The sequence below is a fragment of the Salarias fasciatus genome, chromosome 18 (assembly GCF_902148845.1).
Source record: "Salarias fasciatus chromosome 18, fSalaFa1.1, whole genome shotgun sequence".
NCBI classification, from domain to species: domain Eukaryota; kingdom Metazoa; phylum Chordata; class Actinopteri; order Blenniiformes; family Blenniidae; genus Salarias; species Salarias fasciatus.
Window position 1 is genome coordinate 8,515,094 of NC_043762.1, and position 19,083 is coordinate 8,534,176.

At 42.4% G+C, this 19,083-nt stretch overlaps 1 protein-coding gene across 3 annotated transcripts in view; it reads right to left on the minus strand.

Moving 5' to 3' along the window:
• The window catches only part of LOC115405833 (netrin-G1-like), a 65,773-nt gene that overhangs the window by 21,152 nt on the left and 25,538 nt on the right, over positions 1-19,083 (minus strand). For all 3 annotated transcript variants that reach the window (XM_030115570.1, XM_030115571.1, XM_030115569.1), the window contains exon 3: positions 13,028-13,671. In XM_030115570.1, the coding sequence (XP_029971430.1) occupies positions 13,028-13,671 (644 nt within the window). The remainder of the gene's footprint in view (positions 1-13,027; positions 13,672-19,083) is intronic.

A 19,083-nucleotide genomic window follows, 5' to 3' on the forward strand; every position in this document is an offset into this window, starting at 1 on the left:
GCTTATGAAAGGTTAATATGCACCATAAGCTGTATTTTTGCAGTTTGCGCCTGTCTGACAACTTACACTTTCTTCATTTGTGTCAGGATTTTTTTTCAGCCAACACGTTAAGACATGTGACAATAAAGACATTGCTGAATTCCAGTTTGCTGATTTGGCTTCAAGGCCTGGATGCTGAGCACTCTGGCTTATCTCCTCTCTAAGTGCATTTTTCAATTTGTGCATTATCTGAGTGAAACACCTGATATTCACAGGAAGCAGTAGGAGTTTGAACAGATGTTTGTTTTGTTTTGTAAGTGATGAAGGGCACATGAAGCATAAAGCACAAACATATAGGCAGATCAAAACGAAAAATGTGAGTGAACTATTGATGAGATTGTATTTTTTGTATTTGATATGAATTTTCACATCGTTTGTTGATCTTTCACTTCTGTCCTCTTGACATATTCCATAGCTTCAACAAAAGTTGAGTGTCTATAGTTTGGTGGGGAAAAGGGGTCTGACTGACCAACTTCAAAAATAATAACATTTAAACAAGCTTAAAAGCTCACACAACAACGTTTCAAGTGAACCTCAGCAGTATCAATGTTATCCCTGTGTCTCAAAAGTAGGTTTTGAAGACATTTCAAGAGGCTTCATCAGTTCTTGGTGATACTTTTAGAAACCTTTCCAAAATGCCTCTGCAACATCTTGGCATTCAAAGCCTCTTCTTTCTTTGTTCATTAGAGTTTTCGCCCATAGGCGCCTCTCTGACTGATAACGCTGGGCAAACCAGCCTCCCTTTGCTCTGTATCTCCCCTCCTCCTCCTCCTCCTCCTCACACCAAATCACTCACAGTCAGAACCTGTAATGCGCCTCCATGCTGTATAAATGCATACTGAGGGTTTCCGGAAACTTTCCTCCTCGCGCCTCCTGACCAGTGATAGCTGTGACAGATATGTCGAGATCAAGGCTGAGGGAAACTTTGGCCTTGTTGAAACTTTTAGATTGTCAATGTGTTGAAAAACCTGTTAACACTTTGGAAGGAGAAAGAAGCTGTTTGATGTCTTTTACATGAAAGGAGTGGACGCTGTGATATACATGAGCAGCAGGTGCACAGAAATGGAAGGATTTCATATAAAACTTGGATGGTCTGCCGGTTTCGTGATTCTTACTTGCCTTGCTGTCAGTCAAACAGTATCTATGACAATATTTGTGTAGCTGAATGAATTTTACACGATTTGATTGAAGATATAAAAAAAAATCCATATAGCCTAATTATGAATAATTTAAAAGACTGAATGCATTGCTTCAATTTTCAGTTAATATTATTGACATATTACAGATCTGTAGTGTAGTAATAGCCTAGTGAGAATACTTCATATTTCATGTATAGTTTTTTTAAACTGAGCACTAAGTGTTAGGACATTTCTGTTTGGTAGAATCTTTATTTTTTTCCCTTTTTTTAAAATAATGATCCTGTTGGAAAGCATGTTTATTTCCCTCTTTGGTGCTGCATCTGTGGAATAATCAGTTGAATCAAGTTTGTATGTTTTTTCTGTGTGTGTGTGTGTGTGTGTGTGTGTGTGTGTGTGTGTGTGTGTGTGTGTGTGTGTGTGTGTGTGTGTGTGTGTGTGTGTGACACACGTGTCCGAGTAAACAGACACCCAAAAAACACAATGAAAGTTTTGCATTTTCTCTAAATGAGGCCTTAATAATCAGGAGACTCCTGAAAGAAACACACTTCTTCCTCAAAACATTTTGACTACATATTTGTAGAATCAACACCTTGAGGGTAAAAGCAGCTTCACTGTCTTTCCAGAACACACAGTTGCTGGGCTGAGAAAAACAGAAAAGGTGCAAGTCTCAATGAGAATTTCAGCTGAAACAATGCAAATGCAGCACGCATTATGAGCTCCGAGGCACTTCTTTACGTTGACTTCCTCCACATTCTCGATGGCATTGAAGTTTTTCTTGAGGAGAGAGGAGAGTCACCTCATTACAGCAGGCTGTGTCACCGTGAAATTGAAGAGTCCGATTAAGGCTTGTTTTTGTCGCCCTGCGCTGTGGCCAATTTTGTCATTCTTCGTTGGCGCAATGTAATACATATCAAGCAAATTGTTTGTGTTCCCCCCATCAAAATATGAAGTAGCCCTGCCAGGGCTTCCCAAATTGTTGGGGAAATATTAGAGGTGGATCACAAGTTAATTCCCCCTGCTCCAATTTTCTTCCAAGCCGAAATGACATTTGAATTTGCATGGTTTGGGCCACTGCCCCTGAAAGCCTGCGATTTGTTTCAATGACAGGGCCTATTATTGGGGTTGTGCATTGATGTAAGGATGCAGTATGGTAATGTGTCCCAGCCTAATCCCACCTCAGCCCTCGTGGTGGAGGGCTGTATCATTCATGATGTGATGTAAACGGCGGAGACAAGCAGGAAGCCTTGAAGAAGCAGGGAAAACAGAGCTGGAGTGTATTAGCATGGAAATCAAAGCCTGGCTACATGGGGGCATCCATGTGTGTCTCACAGAAAACAAGTCGCCGACAACAACAGAAAAACAATTCAATTTCAAAGAAGTTCTAACATAGAAAAAGGATTGGAATAAATAAGTTTGAAAAAGGGACACGAATTCAGGTAGAATCCAGAAAGCCAGCACCATTCTGTCTGTGTTGTTATTGTGCGACCACGCAACAGAAACGCACGTTAATGATTTTACCAGTCATAACCGCCGCCTCTCCACAGACGGCTTATGTGGATGCACTTTCTGAGGCACCGATATATTATTTACAAAGAAAGCCGGGGCCTTAATGAGCACTAATTAAACACGGGAGGCCGGGAGATGACTGGCAGAAAACATCGCTGCGTGTGACAGACATCTGGCGGAAGGGAGGCGAGCCGGCGTCGGCAGAGCCGGAGTGAACCAGGCGGTGGAAGCCGAGTAGCGCTGGGGTCACGTGAGCCCGCACTTGAACCTGACTTTCAAACTCTGTCAATCAAGCTGGCTGCAGCTGTCATGGTTCACAGGGCAGGGGCTTAGAGGATCGGAGAGGTCGAAGTATATGTGTGTGTGTGTGTGTGTGTGTGTGTGTGTGTGTCTGTACTGTATAACCCCTTTCACACGGCCAAAAAACCCGTTTAAACCCGCTAGTTAATCGGCTCCTCGATGCAGTGTGAAAGGGTTCACTCGGCTTTAGACCCGGGTTTTTCAACCCCGCAATCGACGCGGGTTTTTAGCAGGTCGGCTGCTATCGGCTTTTAGTGGGAGGGGCGAAAGGGAGTGTGAAAGGCAGACGCGAGTCGATGCGGTAATTTACGTGACCACGTCGACGCAGCGTGGCTACGTTAGCGCGCTAGTTATTGTTTCTGGGCACAGCGTGAGATTTCCTTCGTCAAGATGACCCAGTATTGGCAAGATAGCGAGATCTCCCCTGGATCCGTGGGGAAGAGGAGATTCGTCTACAGGTAACGGGGACTGTGTTCTGCTGCATTGTTTACTTTCGCTTTGCTCCGTCGCGCTGGTGATGTCATCAACGCGGGACACTATCAGCGCGGGAAAACGCAGCGACGCGGCTCGCCAGCCGGCGGTTTAGACTCGGGTCTGCAGGCAGTGTGAAAGGACACAAAAGGCGATTATTAGCGGGTCGAAAACACGGGTCGACCCGCTGGTTGCAGCGGGAAAGGGGTATACTGTATGTGAGAGCCTGGACTGGAGCCAGTAAGTTTGTGTCTACGTGTATTTATACAGTTAATGTGGACTGGCATGAAAATTTGAGGAGGAAGCTCAGAATGGAGCCACATCCCAGCTCAAGAAAATTATATCAAATTCAACTCAGATTATGTGGTTTGGCTATAGATTTATACACCAAACCCCCACAAAATTATGGTTTTGGCTAAAATTGTATGAACGCACTGTTAGAGGGTGTTATGAGTCTGTTGAGTTTGCATGTTCTTTCCATGCATAAGTGACTTTTCTCTGGTGTAACCACACAAAAGGGACATTGTGTGAAATTAAATTAATATATAGACAATTTTGACTTCCAGAAGTCAAAAGGTTGCAGACCCCTGCTTCTCATAAGACGTGTGTGTGTGTGTGTGTGTGTTAGCTCTCAGCACAGTGAGTGTTGTGCGTTCTCCCGTCAGACGGCAAGCAATGCGACAGGACTCCACAAATCTAAGAGCCAAGGTTGAGCCGGAGCTATTTTTCAAAAGCACGGGCCTCACCTGCAGGGAATGAGCGACAGGCTGAACTAAGAGTCGACAAAACACTCCATCAAGCTACTCAACAACATCCTTTACAAACACTCAAGACGAATATTGATTGACTTCCCGCTGCTGCGTTCAGCCCCGCATTATAAACTCACAAGCTTTAGAGAAAAAAAAAAAAAAAAAAAAGCAGAGAGAGGGTTATCTCTTCATGAGAGGATATTCAAATAACAGAAATTTGGAAGAGGGAGGAAAATGTCCAACAGCAGAAGACATGGCATAAAGTCATGGCTGTCCTGGGCGCAGACGTCCTCGGGGTTTAGATCTGCATTGCTGCGTTGCCTCTCGTGTGAATACACTGTGGAGGAGCTACAAATTTAGACTCCTTTTAAGTGGGAGATACAGTTGAAATGTGCGATACGCTACTTCCATGAGCTCCGGGATCCCAACAGGGGAGGCAGATACAGAATTTTGTCTGTGGCTGGAGGGTAACACTGACGAGCATAAAATAACACTAAAATGTTTCTTACCTTATCTGAAACTATTATTCTTTTCTATCCAAATTGCCTTTGAATAACTTCCATGTATTCCACAGAGGGAAGGCAGAACAACATGCTTTTCTTCCCCAACTCCTTGAAATTTTCTTTTGTATAATATTTGTCATCTAAGAACGTCAGCAGGGAATAAAAAAAAAAAAAAATCTGCTTTAAATTTCTAGACGCCTGCAGTTATGTTAACATTAGATCTCTCTAACATCTAAGTGTGTTCCAAAGCAGCACTTATATTTAATTTCCCATGCTGATAAAGTCAGCTGAACGTGAAACTCACCTGTAGAATAGATAAGATATTAATTTACATGTTTCTGTCCCGATTTTTAATGAAAATCCTGCAGTCAGCTGATGAAGCTGTTTGGAATCCAATCGGTCACATTTCCCTTCATGTATTTATTCGTATCCACGAATAAAACCGCACGCACACAGAAAAACAAACCGATCCCATTTAGAAACGGTACTGTTGTCACTGCTGCATGATAGGGAGGGAAGTTATATTCCAAAACTAGACGACTGATTCAAACCAGATTATTTACTCAATGAATCATGCTGATTTTTCGTGCACAGCCGCCCTCCCTCCCACCAGATGTCCTTTAGCATGTTCCCGTAGCGCCACGCCCACTTCACCTGCTCCCAGATTCCAGATCTGCCCTCCCCCTGCCCTCCCTCTCCTCCTCATCAGTTCTCCAGCACAGCTCTCCACGTTCTCTGCCTGCTAGTTTTCTTTGCGCTGCAGCCGTGTTGTTCTGCGACCTGCTCGTCTCTCTCGCCTGTTTCGTGGATTTTAATCTCTCCGCTTTCCCTCTGGCCTGCTCGGTAAACTGCCACAATGTGTGCAAGCTCCCGTTTCTGAGTTTTTTTGTTTTTTGTTTTGCTTTTGTACATAAGCCATGCCAAACTGTTCCCGTCTGCCTTTTTCTCCGTTTGCGTCACTGTTGTACAAACAACATGAATTTATATTGACACCATGAAAAACTGGTTCTGGAAACTGTGCACATTATTTGTTGTAATTCATTATTGCAGTTTGTCAAACAATGTATTGCATTTACTCATCTGCAGCAGCATCAGCAGCATGTCGATTTTAGCTCAGGCTAAATCCAGCCTGAATTTCATCTTGAATGGTAAAATAGTGCCATGATAACCTTTCAAATTACTTTTTTTTTTTTGCAGTATATGTTTTTAAAAGTTGAAATTTATGCAAATTTGAACACCTATGACTAAACATTACTGCAGTCTCAACATTGGGTGAATTTTTATGATTCAAAATACAGTAAAATGTCAGTAAAATATATACCTTAAAATATAAAAGCCAAATGGTGTTTGAACAGTACTTTTGCATGACAGTGCAGTCTCTGGATGTAGCCTTTGGAGTAACAGTGGTTTTGTATTTTATCAGGATATCTGAAGATGCCAGGAGGAGTCCAAGGCTTGAAAATTACCTGGAGATTTGGTTGTTGTTTTTCTGAACCAACAAACTGAAATAATTTTCCATTACACAGAAGTCACGGTGGAAAAGGGAAGTGAACAAAGGAAAAAAAAAAAAATTGGAAGGAAAGGTTAGAGGAAAAAAAAATGGAGAATGACATGAGGGATGAGAGAAACAGCGCATTAGCACTTATGGATTAGCTGCCTCTCATTCCCAGGCCCCGCTGCAGCCCTGCAGATGTGCAGCGCTGACCGCGCAGCCAGCCAGCAGCGGTCATGTCTTAATTAACAAGCAGACGTTTGATCAATAAGTGAGGAACGATGGTGAGGGAGACGTGAAAAGGTGGGACAGCCTGCACAGTTCAAGGATTTTGTTTTCTGTTGATGTGGAATAGCATTAGAAATCAATAGCTGGGCCACACGCTCCGACTCTCCACTCCAGAGGCGATAAAGGCATTTCTGTCTTTTGTTATTCCATCTCTTACACATCCACTTTTCAATCACAAAAAAATCCTGGTACAGGAAGATCTGTGACAAGGTGCGAAGTGGCTCGGAGGTCTGCAGTCATTTGTTCAGGTAATATCTTGGAGACAGATCTCCTCAGGTTGTTTCATGCTTCCCCGAGTGGGAAGTTTGGCATTCCTACTATTTCCTTTCAGACTTATATCCTTTTTATTGTTTTTTTTTATTCAATCACAATATTAAATTCTGATTCTAAAATGACAACGTCCTGCAGTTTTCACATTTTTCAAGCTTTTTGTGAATTTATATTTTAATTTTTTTTGAATGCCAACGAAAGCACCTTTAATTAAAATGAGATTTACACAAGATTTGAAAGAGAAAACATGAAAACATAGTGAGATTTGATTTCCATGCAGCATGATCTATAAGAAAAGTGCTTTCTTGAAACGTGAAATGTGCAGTTATTCACTTCTTGATATATGAATCGAGTAGTGAATATCCGCACATTTCAACTGTCTTGCTATTAATGATACTAATGACCTGAGTGTGTAGAAGTTAGAGTTCTGTGCTAGTTTAAACTTTTGCAGGAAGATTTACAGTCAAAAACTTGGCAATACCCTAAACAAGGGCTGTCAAACATAAGGCCTGTGGGTCAAAACTGGCGCACAAAGAGGCTTCAATCTGATCTGCCAGTCCAACAATCGTCAACATTTCTAAAAAAAAAAGAAAAAAAACCAAACAGACTTTATTATTTGAATGTGTGTATGTATATATACATATATATATATATATATATATATATATATATATATATATATATATATATATATATTTTTTTTTTTTTTTTTTTTTTTTTTACAAATTCAGAGTAACAGACATGACACTGAGACCTGAGTTGAGACCAAACCATGTTGTCAGGGGGAATTTGGAAAAGCATGCAGAATGCACCAGCTGTAGATGACATTCTACTGTATTCTCCAGCAGAAGGTTTCATTAAAATTGGTGTGAAAGCAACACTAAGGAACTTTCAGTTTTCGTTGATTTTGGCGGCGCCAGTGGACAAAAGCGTTTTGCCTAAACGAATACTACAGTTCCCATGAGGATTAGCGCGTGGCGTCGTGAAATGCTGCTCCCGGTGGCATGCTGTCGGACTGAACTCGCCAGCATTTGTTTCCAGTGGCTGTGTGAGGGACGGATAGCGACGAGGTAATGAATCTAATGGTGGCGAAACAATGTTATATCATGATGTGACGCATGCCGTAAAGCAGTCCGCACATTTGTAGTTTTTTAGTGTGCCGGGCTCCTACCACCCTCCTCACAGTTGCTTAGTCCAAGTGGAAACAATACTGACGCTCTCAGGCCGTGACAGAGGGGTCATTCAACTAGTTGTGAGTTGATGTATCATCACAAAAGATATTAAAATGTTTTATCAAGGTTGAAAAGTTCCTTAGTGTCGCTTTAAGTCATTTTTGTTTGGAACTGTTTGGTTATCCATGTATAAAGACTAATTTATGACACTATTTCACTGGTTCTGCCCAGTCAAGAAGAAATTGGGCTGCATGTGGCAAGGTGTTTGACAGCCCAGGACCAAAGACAAACAGTAGCAGTCATTGTCATTTCCGCTCCCCCCCGAGGGTGTCGATCAGTCTTAATTTACAGTATTGTGTATGGACGGTAGGGATTTTGTAATTTGAAATGTGATTTCTGGTACCAGACATCATGGACGGGGCCTGAAGCTTCGTCTTTGCTGAGGTTGTCAAAGAAAACCACAATGAGACGTTTAATAGAACAGAAATGCAGCGCTGTTGTGTCTTTGCCTGCCAGCGTTTGGTCTCGGAGAGCGGAGTGTCTGCAGCTTTGCCCAAGAGGCCATCTAGGAATGAAAGCTCAGTGTGAAAGGTGGGAAACCGCTGCGCCTGTGCAGTGAGAGTGAGCCATCAATAGATTTATGAAATACCACCGATGAACTATAAATCTTGAAAAAGCCATTTAGTCATTGTCAAGGAGCAGATCCGTCACCGCTTTCACAAACATACCCACGAGTCCACTTGACACTGCGAATATTCAGTCGCGTGTGAGTGAAAGTTTATCAGCGTCGTGGAGTGTTTTGAGAATTCTCAGACAGGATGGCCACTCTGTGATAAGGCTTTCACATTTGGTTGTAGCCAGGAGGCTGCTGAGGCTGGTGGGGACTCTAATCAGTCTCTGCCCACCTGCCTCCATCACCCTCTTTCAAGTGAGTTACTGATCCACCTCTGGACAGAAATCGTATGTTTATTTTCTTTTCTTTCTCACTGCAAACTTTTGGTGGAAAATTGAATTTGATGCCAAGGGGCAGGATGGAAAATTGAGCAAAATAGCTTATTTTCCCCACATCCAACCTTTTGCTGCTCCTTCTAATGAATGGCAAAATAAGATATCTTTGGGAGATGCTATTCTGTGCTGGATGGCAGGCTTCGCAATTTAGTACTCATCAATTCATGTTTACAGTGTTATCGTGAATATTGGAGGACTGGGGCTCACTGGAGAACATATATATCCATCGCACGGGGCTGACTTGGGAAAATTACACTCCATCCATATAAAATACATGTGATCAAAGACATCAGGCATCATAAAATCCTGTCATTTCTTTTTTTTTTTTGCACACTTATTTGTCCACATTCCTGCAGCAAACAGTGAAATGAAAAATACCTTGAACAAACACGGTCGCCCCCTTCCAACGAGAAAGCTCATTGATTAAGCCATAACTGTGCTCTTTATTAAACGGGGCAAGTCTAAATTTGGAACCGCAGCCTGGCAATTGTGAATGTCTTCACGTTGCACTGATGTGTCCCTGATGATTACCATTTAATCAGCTGCAAATGCTCTTAATTACAAGATTAGTCTCCCACCAATTAGCCGGCGTGCTAATGGTTCTAATCTGCCATTGAAGTCGACTGAATTTTAATTAGGGACTAACTGTTTCAATTCACCTAGGGCCAATCTGATGGGTCATTACCAACCTAGTTACCCTCGTATAAACCAACTGCAGCCGGCAGCACAGGTCCCATTTGGAGAGCAGCTGCGGAGGCTTTACGACCATCATGTGGGCCATTTCCATGCGTCATGAAATGACAATGTTTCCATTCCCGGAGAATCACAGAGGCAATCTGATGACTTACTGATGAATATATTACACATCGCGAGACGACGAGCCTGTGCAAATTAAACACGTGCTCGAGGACGACCAAAATTTACTGCTAATTAAAGTCAGAATGTGCCTCTTTGGTAGCGAGACAGTTTATTGAAATTCAAACACCTAACAAACCAAAAAGATTTACATATATCATTAAATTAAAGACCCGACTAGTGAATGGGGTGGAGCAGTTAGCAGGTTATTGTTACTGTAATAAAGCATCCGTCTGAAACATTTTTACATTTTTAGTTTGACATAAAGAGCCCTCAGATTACAAAGTCTGCATTGGTGGCGTGTTTTAAGGAGGAAAAAAAAAATCACTGATAATAACTCAAATGGAACAAACTTGGTGGATTACGGTCCTGTTTAAGCAGCTTTTTCTGAAAGTCTGTTACAGCACATGTGCACCACAGGAAATCGTTCTTCTACAGCAACAACAGCAGTATAACAGTCCATATTCTCCCCGACTTGGTAGCTTTATAGTTTAGTTATATTGAATAACAATCCAGCTGCTGTTCAGTTCTGCCGTTTCCATGTGAACGAACCTCGTTTTCAGAAGGTGTCAACGTGAAAGTTTTCCGAAATGAAAACTCAAAAGCGATGCCTTTTTCACTTGAAACTGTGACGTATTAACAGGGTTAAATTCCAGCTTTTCTATCGTCCCTGTAAATGTGCTGAAAGCAGGAAATGTGATCATGTTCTACCTGTGCACGCATGTGTGCTTTCTAACTGTATATTCCTGTGTTCACTCTGTGATGGACTGTTGATCCGTCCAGGTTGTGTCCTTCCTTCCCTCACAGTCCATAAATGAGTAAAATTGAAGCTCTGGATGGATGGATCAACATATATTTTTTTCTCTCATTACAATGAAGATAGTGATTTTTTTTTTCAGGGTGATCGTCCACTAACAGGGCCAGTGATCTGATCCCCGTCTCTTCACGTCCATGTGCCTCGGTGCTCCTGATGCCGTTCGCGGGGGCCCGTGCCCACCGTGCATGGCAGCTCCGTTGCTGCGGTGTGTGTCGGTGTGTGTGTGTGTGTGTGTGAGTGTCAGTGCTTGACTGTGACTAACAGCACTTTAAGCCTGCTGAAGCGTTGTAAATGCTTCAGATAAGTGAAGTCTATTTACCATCTTCACATTCGTAGTGGGTCAAACCAAAGATGTGTTTCTCCTAAAATGACAGCAATGTTTTAAAACAAGCCTTGGTTTTCTTGTCTGACTAAATGATTGCGACGCCATATTGTGTGATTATGAGACATCTGCGGTCTCTTGATGTGAGTTTGCAATAAAAAATGTAGGGAGGCACACACATTAAAACCCTTCCTTTAGCTGCGGCTCACAGGAGGCACTCTCAGCCCTCAGCCCTCGTCAGGTTAGCCTTATAATTAAATATGTAGTAGAGTAGAGTTCACCGTCGGCTCAAGCGTCTCCTTTTGGCTCTGATTTGGGATCATTTTGAAAACAGACTGGTTTAAAGCTGCCACCTGAACTGGCCTCGTTGCTTCTATAAACATCAAACAGGTTCGATTGGGTAAAGGAGGAGGACGGAACTACTGAGCAGCTTTTCCTTTCCTTTGTGTGTGTGTGTGTGTGTGTGTGTGTGTGTGTGTGTGTGTGTGTGTGTGTGTGTGTGTGTGTGTGATTTATTCTCCTATAACCTATATTTAGTGTCTTCACTGGGAATAAAAAGCTGTAGGTTGCTGGTGTCTAACATCACAGTCCTATGTATTTCTATCATTGGTTGTGTTTACATAACCCTCTGACACAGTAATGCATGACTAAGCCATCCAGTTATTTTCCAAATGATCTAGTCTGGCTGAACGTAGCCTGAAGGCTTTGCAATAACTTTGTTCAGGATTTTCATTAAATTTGACCTGAAATTTGTCTGTTCTTCCCTCGAAATGTGGATCTCAGTTCTCTGGAGTTGACTTGGTATGTTTCTTGTCTTATCTTCACTCACGCTGTACGTCACTTGCTTTTTCTATGATTCATTTTTCCCACATGCACAGATTTAAAACAATAAAATAAATCAGATTAATGGTTATACATGCAAAAAGACATCTGAGCATTGGTGTGTTATTCAATTTTTTTTTACCTTTAGATAAAAATCATTATCTAACAAATATGTCACTGTGCTGTTTAAAAGATCACTCAGATAATCTGAAACCCAAGAAATCTGAAAATGATTGGGTTGAAACTAGTACGTCCGTTTGTCATGACAGACCTGTCGGACTTTGTGCTATTCCACAGCATCGCACTTGGACATGATCGTAGTGCAGATTTGCTATGTTGTTTTCACAAACTTGTTTAAGGTCAAAAATCTGTATTTCTTCCTTCATTCCTGTTTGCATTTGCAGTGACTCTACAAATCCAACTCTCATGCATTCTGTTTGCTTTCATGTTTGAGAGGTTTTTTTTTTTTTTTTTTTTTTTGGAAATGAGAGGACTCCGCTTGTGATGGATTGGATGCAGTCTAGAAAAGAACATACCGGTGTAAACAGGATCCTCAGGATAAAAGTCAAGTGGAGAAGTCGAAGAAATATACTGTAGACCTTCAATGCAGAAACCACAAGAACCTTTCCTTGATTCTATTTTCAGGCTCGATCTGGTCACTGAGCAGATCCTTGGAAAGGAAGCTGCAGCTGACAGAATTTTTATGGGAAATCCTTTTAAACCATGTTCAATGATCAAATAGGTATGGAGAAGGTAGATACACAACGTCTCTGAGAAAAAGGCAAACAACAGACCTGTACACAAAGTCAAAGTGATTATCTGATCTAAACAGTTCTTAAAACAATGTGAGACTGGGAAAACTGATCACCTTCCAGGGCAACAGTGTAAAAGCATATATCCAAGATAAGACGATCTTTCAGTGCCCTGCAGTCGCCCAGCCAAAGCTCGGGCTTACACTTCATTTCACATCTTAAAAGAGACCTGCAGATGGCTGTTCAGACACTTCCCATACAGCATGACACTTGGCAGGCTCTAGAATAATGGGAACCTTGACAGCTACAGGTGTGCAATGCCTTTGGAGACTCACTGAAGAAAGGACTGATTTCTAATCACTTCATTCAGTGTTTCAATACCTTTTGTGCTTGTATGATTTCAGCTCATCTACAGGGATAAAATACAGCTTGGCTGGTGTACAGAGGTGGATTGATTACTGTCTGAGGCAACAGCACATGTTGATTTTATTGAAGTAAAAATCAATAACAAATGGATCTTACCTGCCCTGCACTTTGATGTCAGAGATTGCGTAAAAGTATCTGGACAGGTTGTTCTCGTCCACCATGGTGGCTCCTGTGGCCGGCTTAAGCAGCCTAATCCTCAGATCGGTGATCGTGAAGAAGTCTCTCAGGTTCTTGGTGGTATCCAGCTGGCCGTATAGCGAGGCCATGTTGTGAAGCCGAGGCCCCGCAAACAGGGCAAAGCGGTCCTTGATCTCAAAGCGTACCGTTTTGTCGTTCTTCCACACGTAGCCGCGGGAGTAGTCCTCCGTGCAAATGATGTCCAGCAGGGTGCGCTGAGTCAGGTCGTTCACCGTCTTGGGCTCCATGGTGAAAGCGTCCAGGCAGTCAGTGGCGTAGAACTGGTAGGGGGTCCAGGTCCGGCCGTAGTCGAGCGACTTTTCCAGGACCATCTGCTCCGGCCGGCCCGACTCAAAGGTGAGGATGATGTCGTCGGTCAGCTCGATGGTTTTGTTCCACGACAGCGTGATGTTGACCTGCAGAGGCTTCGGGTACTTCTTCCATGACGTCGATTGCCAAAACGTTGTGGGGTTACGACCCTCAAAGTCGAACATGAGCTCTGGGGGGTGAGCCAGCTCCTCTGTGGTGGCGTCACATTCGTTGTTGCACATATATGGATTTTCCTGTAAGAAAACAGAATGAAACACAAGAGAATTATGATCTCAGACGAAATTTCCACACATAATATCATGATTCAAGAGCAATGCAAACATAATATTACAACATGACGGCTGTGGAGAGCTGAGCTGTAACTTTTATTGAATTCTGCATATAAACCAAAGATGCGTCTGCAATTCATTCCCTGGTTTTAATAAGCTACTAATTCTTTCTCTGCATGTTTTTTTTCTGATAACAGTGATAAAAAATTTCACACCGAAGCATGAATAAGCATGAATATGGACACAAGAGGAAATAAAGCTGCTGTCTTCAAAGAAAAATAAAACACTGGTATTGTATGTAATTTTCATTAGATTCATAATTTCACACTGATACCTCTCAGGCCCATTAGTGACTGTCGCACGTGGCTGCGGCTTGTAAAATAACCAGATCTGCATGACTGTACTGCAAAAAATTAAATGGCAAAAAAAGAGGAAGCAAAATAGAATAAAATCAATGTAACGAACACCACAATTGGATCCCCTTTAGCTCAGATCAGGTGCGTTAGATATGTTCAAATAGCTTTTCATGGTTACCGCATGAGTTATTTTTTTGCCTGCTTTTTGTTTGTATTAGAGAACTTCTCATTCTGTTCAGAGAGGAATAGGTCAACCTCCACTAGACTTTAATTGCTTTAGAAAAAAAAAGTTTCAAGGTATCCAAAAAAATTTGACTTGTCAAAAGATTTTCTGTGATGAAAATAACAGGAATAAGCTGCACTGTGTGGTTTTAGGAAGTAAAGCAATTGAGATGTCAAAAAACAGTTAAATATTTAGCTTGGGATGAAATATTCAGAGGAAAAGTGGATTTCTGGAACACTTGTTAGTTATAAAGCAACTCGCTGTAATAGTTTCACCATCACGATTACAAACCCTAAAACATCCCACAGGCCCGCAGTTGGTCCACTTCCCCTTGAAAGGTTATTTATTTCTCCCGCTGCCCCGTCGACTCGCTGCCATATCGTGATTCCACAACTGCACTCGGGAGAAATTCTTTCACTTTCGGGTCAGTCTGGATTTTATAATCTGCACAAGCGGTGTCGGTTGGAGGGCTACGGGACGGCGACCCTCTCATTAAGATGACGCTGTGCGCTCCGTACCCACGCTCGGCACCACTCCTGCCCGCGCCGCCACCCAAATCGCCGCCGTAATTGATATTCCTCTGTGGTGTTTCCACCGAGATGGGAATGGAATCCCGATGAGTGTTTCTCATGAAACGCGCAAAGGGACATGCATTTTTCATGGGCCTGTGTCTGCTCCGTACCGTAGACATCCAGTGGGTGTCCATGTTTGTGTGAGCATGTTTGTGAAGGAGAGAGAGAGAAGAAAAAAAGAGAAGCTCTTGATGTGTTTGTGTTTATTTGGGTGGGGGGATAGAGAGAGCTCTGAATGTGTTTGCTTGTGTGCGCATGCAGTATGCATTTGTGTGTTTGTGTAAAAAGTGTGAGAGAGAACATAGAGCGAGAGGGAGAGAGAGAGAGAGAGAGCTGAAAGACGGCCAGAGATCACAAGACACACTCCAATTGACATTCCTCTCACCTCTGCTCCAGAACAATGAGGTTAAGTGCTGATGAGATTCAGATCAACTGTAAAGCAGTTCAATAACCAGCAATCATCTGACACTCTACATGCAAAATCATCTAAAGGTGAGAACAGTGCTATCTGCAACATTAGTCACTTATCTCCCCGATATTGCAGCGCATTCAACCCAGACTGCCACTTTCTGGAGCGAAGATCACTGGCAGGAATACTGATAAGCAGACGCCATTATATTTCGTTTGAAAAGACCAATGGCTGCTTTTTGTCTTTGAGTAAGTACCCGAAATTCCTCTTGGCCAAAAGGAAAAAAAAAAAAAAAAATTACTTGATGTTTTATCTTTTTCACAGGAAGATGTATGAATGACTCGCCTGTTTTAGATAAAAATCTTCAGTCCGTTTTATTTCCTGTGGGACCACGATATGCTATCAACCGCTGGCTTCTCAGCTAGGAGCGATAACTATTCAATGAAGTAGAACAAGACTGAGAGATTGTGGGTCACTAGGCCTGCTCAGCTGACTCAAAGGAGCATTGCATGATCCAATTAGGAGGGTAATAAGGGTTATGCTGTTAAGACAGAGTGTGAGAAAAGGAGTGAGTGGGAGGGAGTGAGAGAATCTAACCTTTCTGCTGGATGTGTTTTTTTGAAGGCGGCTCTTGGTTGCTAAAACCGTTGCGCTCTCATGCCCATGCACGCCCACACACATGCAAAGCCGGAGCTTTGAAAGGCCGCGCTGCAGCCCGAAAGCAGTGGAAAAAAAAAGAGAGAGATTGGAAGGAGCGAGTGAAGGGGTAGCGGAGTGGATGGTGGCTGACTGAGTTCTGCCACAGGGACAACAAATTGTAGTTGAGTCAACTGTTTACTGACGATGTGTGCCGAGTGTCGTTATATCTGCAGCCTGAACGGCCTGGGAGGCCCGTTCAGAGCCCAGGCCTCCACGGAGAGAGGGACGAGTGGAGACGCAGACAATGTAAGAGAGAGTGATTTCTCTGTTGTCGTCCAGGAGCATGAATTTTTCACTTATATATTTGTCTGATTTGCTGTTGGTTCAGGGAAGCAGTGGGGCGGCTGCCTTCGTCTTCTCTGAAATGGGCACCTTATCCACAGCCGATATAGAGAAGTCTGACTGCAGCGTCCGTGTCTAATGAGAAAAACAATTTCCTGGCAGAACAGGGAGAAGCAGAGTAAATTGAAGCTTTAAAGAGAGCGAAATTTGCCTCATCACACCAACACAAGTGTTCAGGGGCCAGTGGAATGCAGTCATAAATTTGATCCATAATCATTCTCTCGGCGTCTGCCTTGACTTCAGGCCTTCAGGGGAGAGATCGTTCTCACCAAGGAAGAAGCCGGCTGGGTGCAGACCTTTCATAAAGTCCCCCTACGTCATTAATAACACACAATAATCCAGAGGCACTTTTTCCAGCTGAGTATCTGACATGTATTTGCTTTCTCCCAGTAATGCCCATCATAATGGACTGGTTTTCATGCAGCACAGCTTAGGTGAAATGAAAGACTTGGAGAAAAGGTCGAGACCTTTCATCGGATTTCCTCTAGTGGTTATTTAACAACACAAACAGTGCCTTATGAAGATCAATACTTTCTGTGGTCATTTAAGACCAAAGGCTTCAGCGCTGTGCCAGAGGGGCAACTATTGGAAAACAATAAACCTTCTCAACTTGATGGCTTACATGTGATCAAGGCTGTGGGAGAGGAAACTGCTCAGCAGTGAGTATAAAAGAAGTACAGTTTTGAACCAAAAATGAATAAATGGGAAATGTAACCTGGCTTTGTACATTTTGTACCTTTAAAAAAAGAATGATTATATTATTTTTTGTGTAAATTGCAAGGTTCAGACAGATCATCTGAACATGCAAACTCCACACAGAAAGGCCGAGCCGGTCTGGATTCATGTCTGTACAACACAACATTTTAATATTATATATATAAAAAAATCAACTAATCTCTCAATTTCCTGTTAGTCTTTTCCTGCTGCTTTAAAACCACATTACAGACATCTCCTACTGAAATTAAGCAAACTGAATAACAGCGGGCTACAATACTCCTTTCATATGGGCGCTTATGTGTTTGCTCCATGGTTAACTTCAATTCGTGTCACAGATGGCCAGATAGCCTTTCCAATTTCACACCTTTTGACATTACAGTACACACAACACTGCCAGAGCTTCTAATGGCCTGTTTCTCATTGGTATTACTGACATCTCTATTGCCAGCCACGGCTGATGTGTAACGGAGCCCAGCTGGTTTCTGTCGATGCCATGCGATCTGTCTGGGAGCGGTGGCTCAGCGCAGGAGGCCCGAGCAGCAACTCTGCGGCTGGTCGCTGCTAATGATGTCCTGATCTCTGTAGCCTATAAGGTCAATCCAATATCAGGGAGTCACGCAGTAGGCAAGTGTACAGACAAGGAAGATATAGACTTCAGGTGGGAATGCACTTCTGAATGTCAGTCACTGGAGTACAAAGCAATCAGGACATCTACTGATTCAGATTGTGTAACTCAATTGCTTTACCTGCTGATAAACACACACACACACACAAAAAAATCAAACTTCGGTATGAAATGTTGATGGCCATGTGCCAATTATTGTTTCTTCGTTTTTTTTGGTGGCGAAACTGGTGTGAGCATGCCATGAACACGCTAGGCCAACAAGGTTTAAAAAAGAGAGACGTCATTATGTTGATGAGTGCGAAAAAAGGCAAACATGAACCTTCATTGCATTATTTTTCTTGCTTTGCAACAAAACAGCAGCAGTCCCATCATCGGGTTGACAAAAAGATCACAGTTTAAAAGTGATTAAATCTTGCTAATATTATTTACTGCATCAGAGGCATAGCTGGATTACATCTGTACCAGCAATTAACAATTGCCCAAGTTTTATTTTAAAAATACTGCCCAATTGGATATCAGCACATAGCCAGTATCGTGCATCGCTAACACAAACACAATTTAAAATATAAATTTCACCTTAATCAATATGATTGACAACCTTCACACGGTGGAAATAGACATTATACAGCGTACAGTTAATGTACTTCTACCCACGCTCACAGTTATGAATGCCTGCTGTTGTGCGAGGCAGATGTTTAAATGAGTGACATATGGCCTATAAGACTGACAAAGCACAACCTCCTGTTGATGTGGCTTTTGACAGAGGATGTGGCTCCGCTGATAAATCCTCCAGCCAATGACAGCTGCTGTTGAAGGATGGGAGCAGGCAATCCAACCAATCAGTTCAGCTGACAGATTTCTGGACCCGGAGCTCAGATCACAGATTGAATTCACGACAGTTTTCTACTCCGACCGTCTTCTTCAAAGTGAGGTTATTATTTCACATTTGTGACAGTCGGGCTTTAACTCAGAGACATGCTTTCAGCTTCGTTTCACCATAAATTTTCTTTTTAAGTGTGCATGTGGTTGATTTTGTCTGAGTGATGCCTGCTGTAGGATAAAAAGACAATGCTATGCAAAGATGAGCTCACTGGGAAATGAGTCAGATGGCACCATGATTGGGGAAGAATTATGGTTTTTCTCATTTTGTCACGTAAATGATGGCAAAGAATTATTGTGTCATTCACAGAATTGGTCTTCCAGTTATAAATGCTAAACTCAAAGTTGGAATACCCAGTAAAACCCATGCAGACATAGAAAGAACATGCAAACTCCAAAAACCAATGTTCGATCTGAATCCATGTTTTGCAAACCCCCACTGGAAAATGTCACAAACTATTTAAAAGTGTTAAAATATTGTATTTCAAGACTATGGGTGTTGTGTTGAACATCCTATCTGCAATATACACAACCGTAAGTTAGCGTCAGCAGTG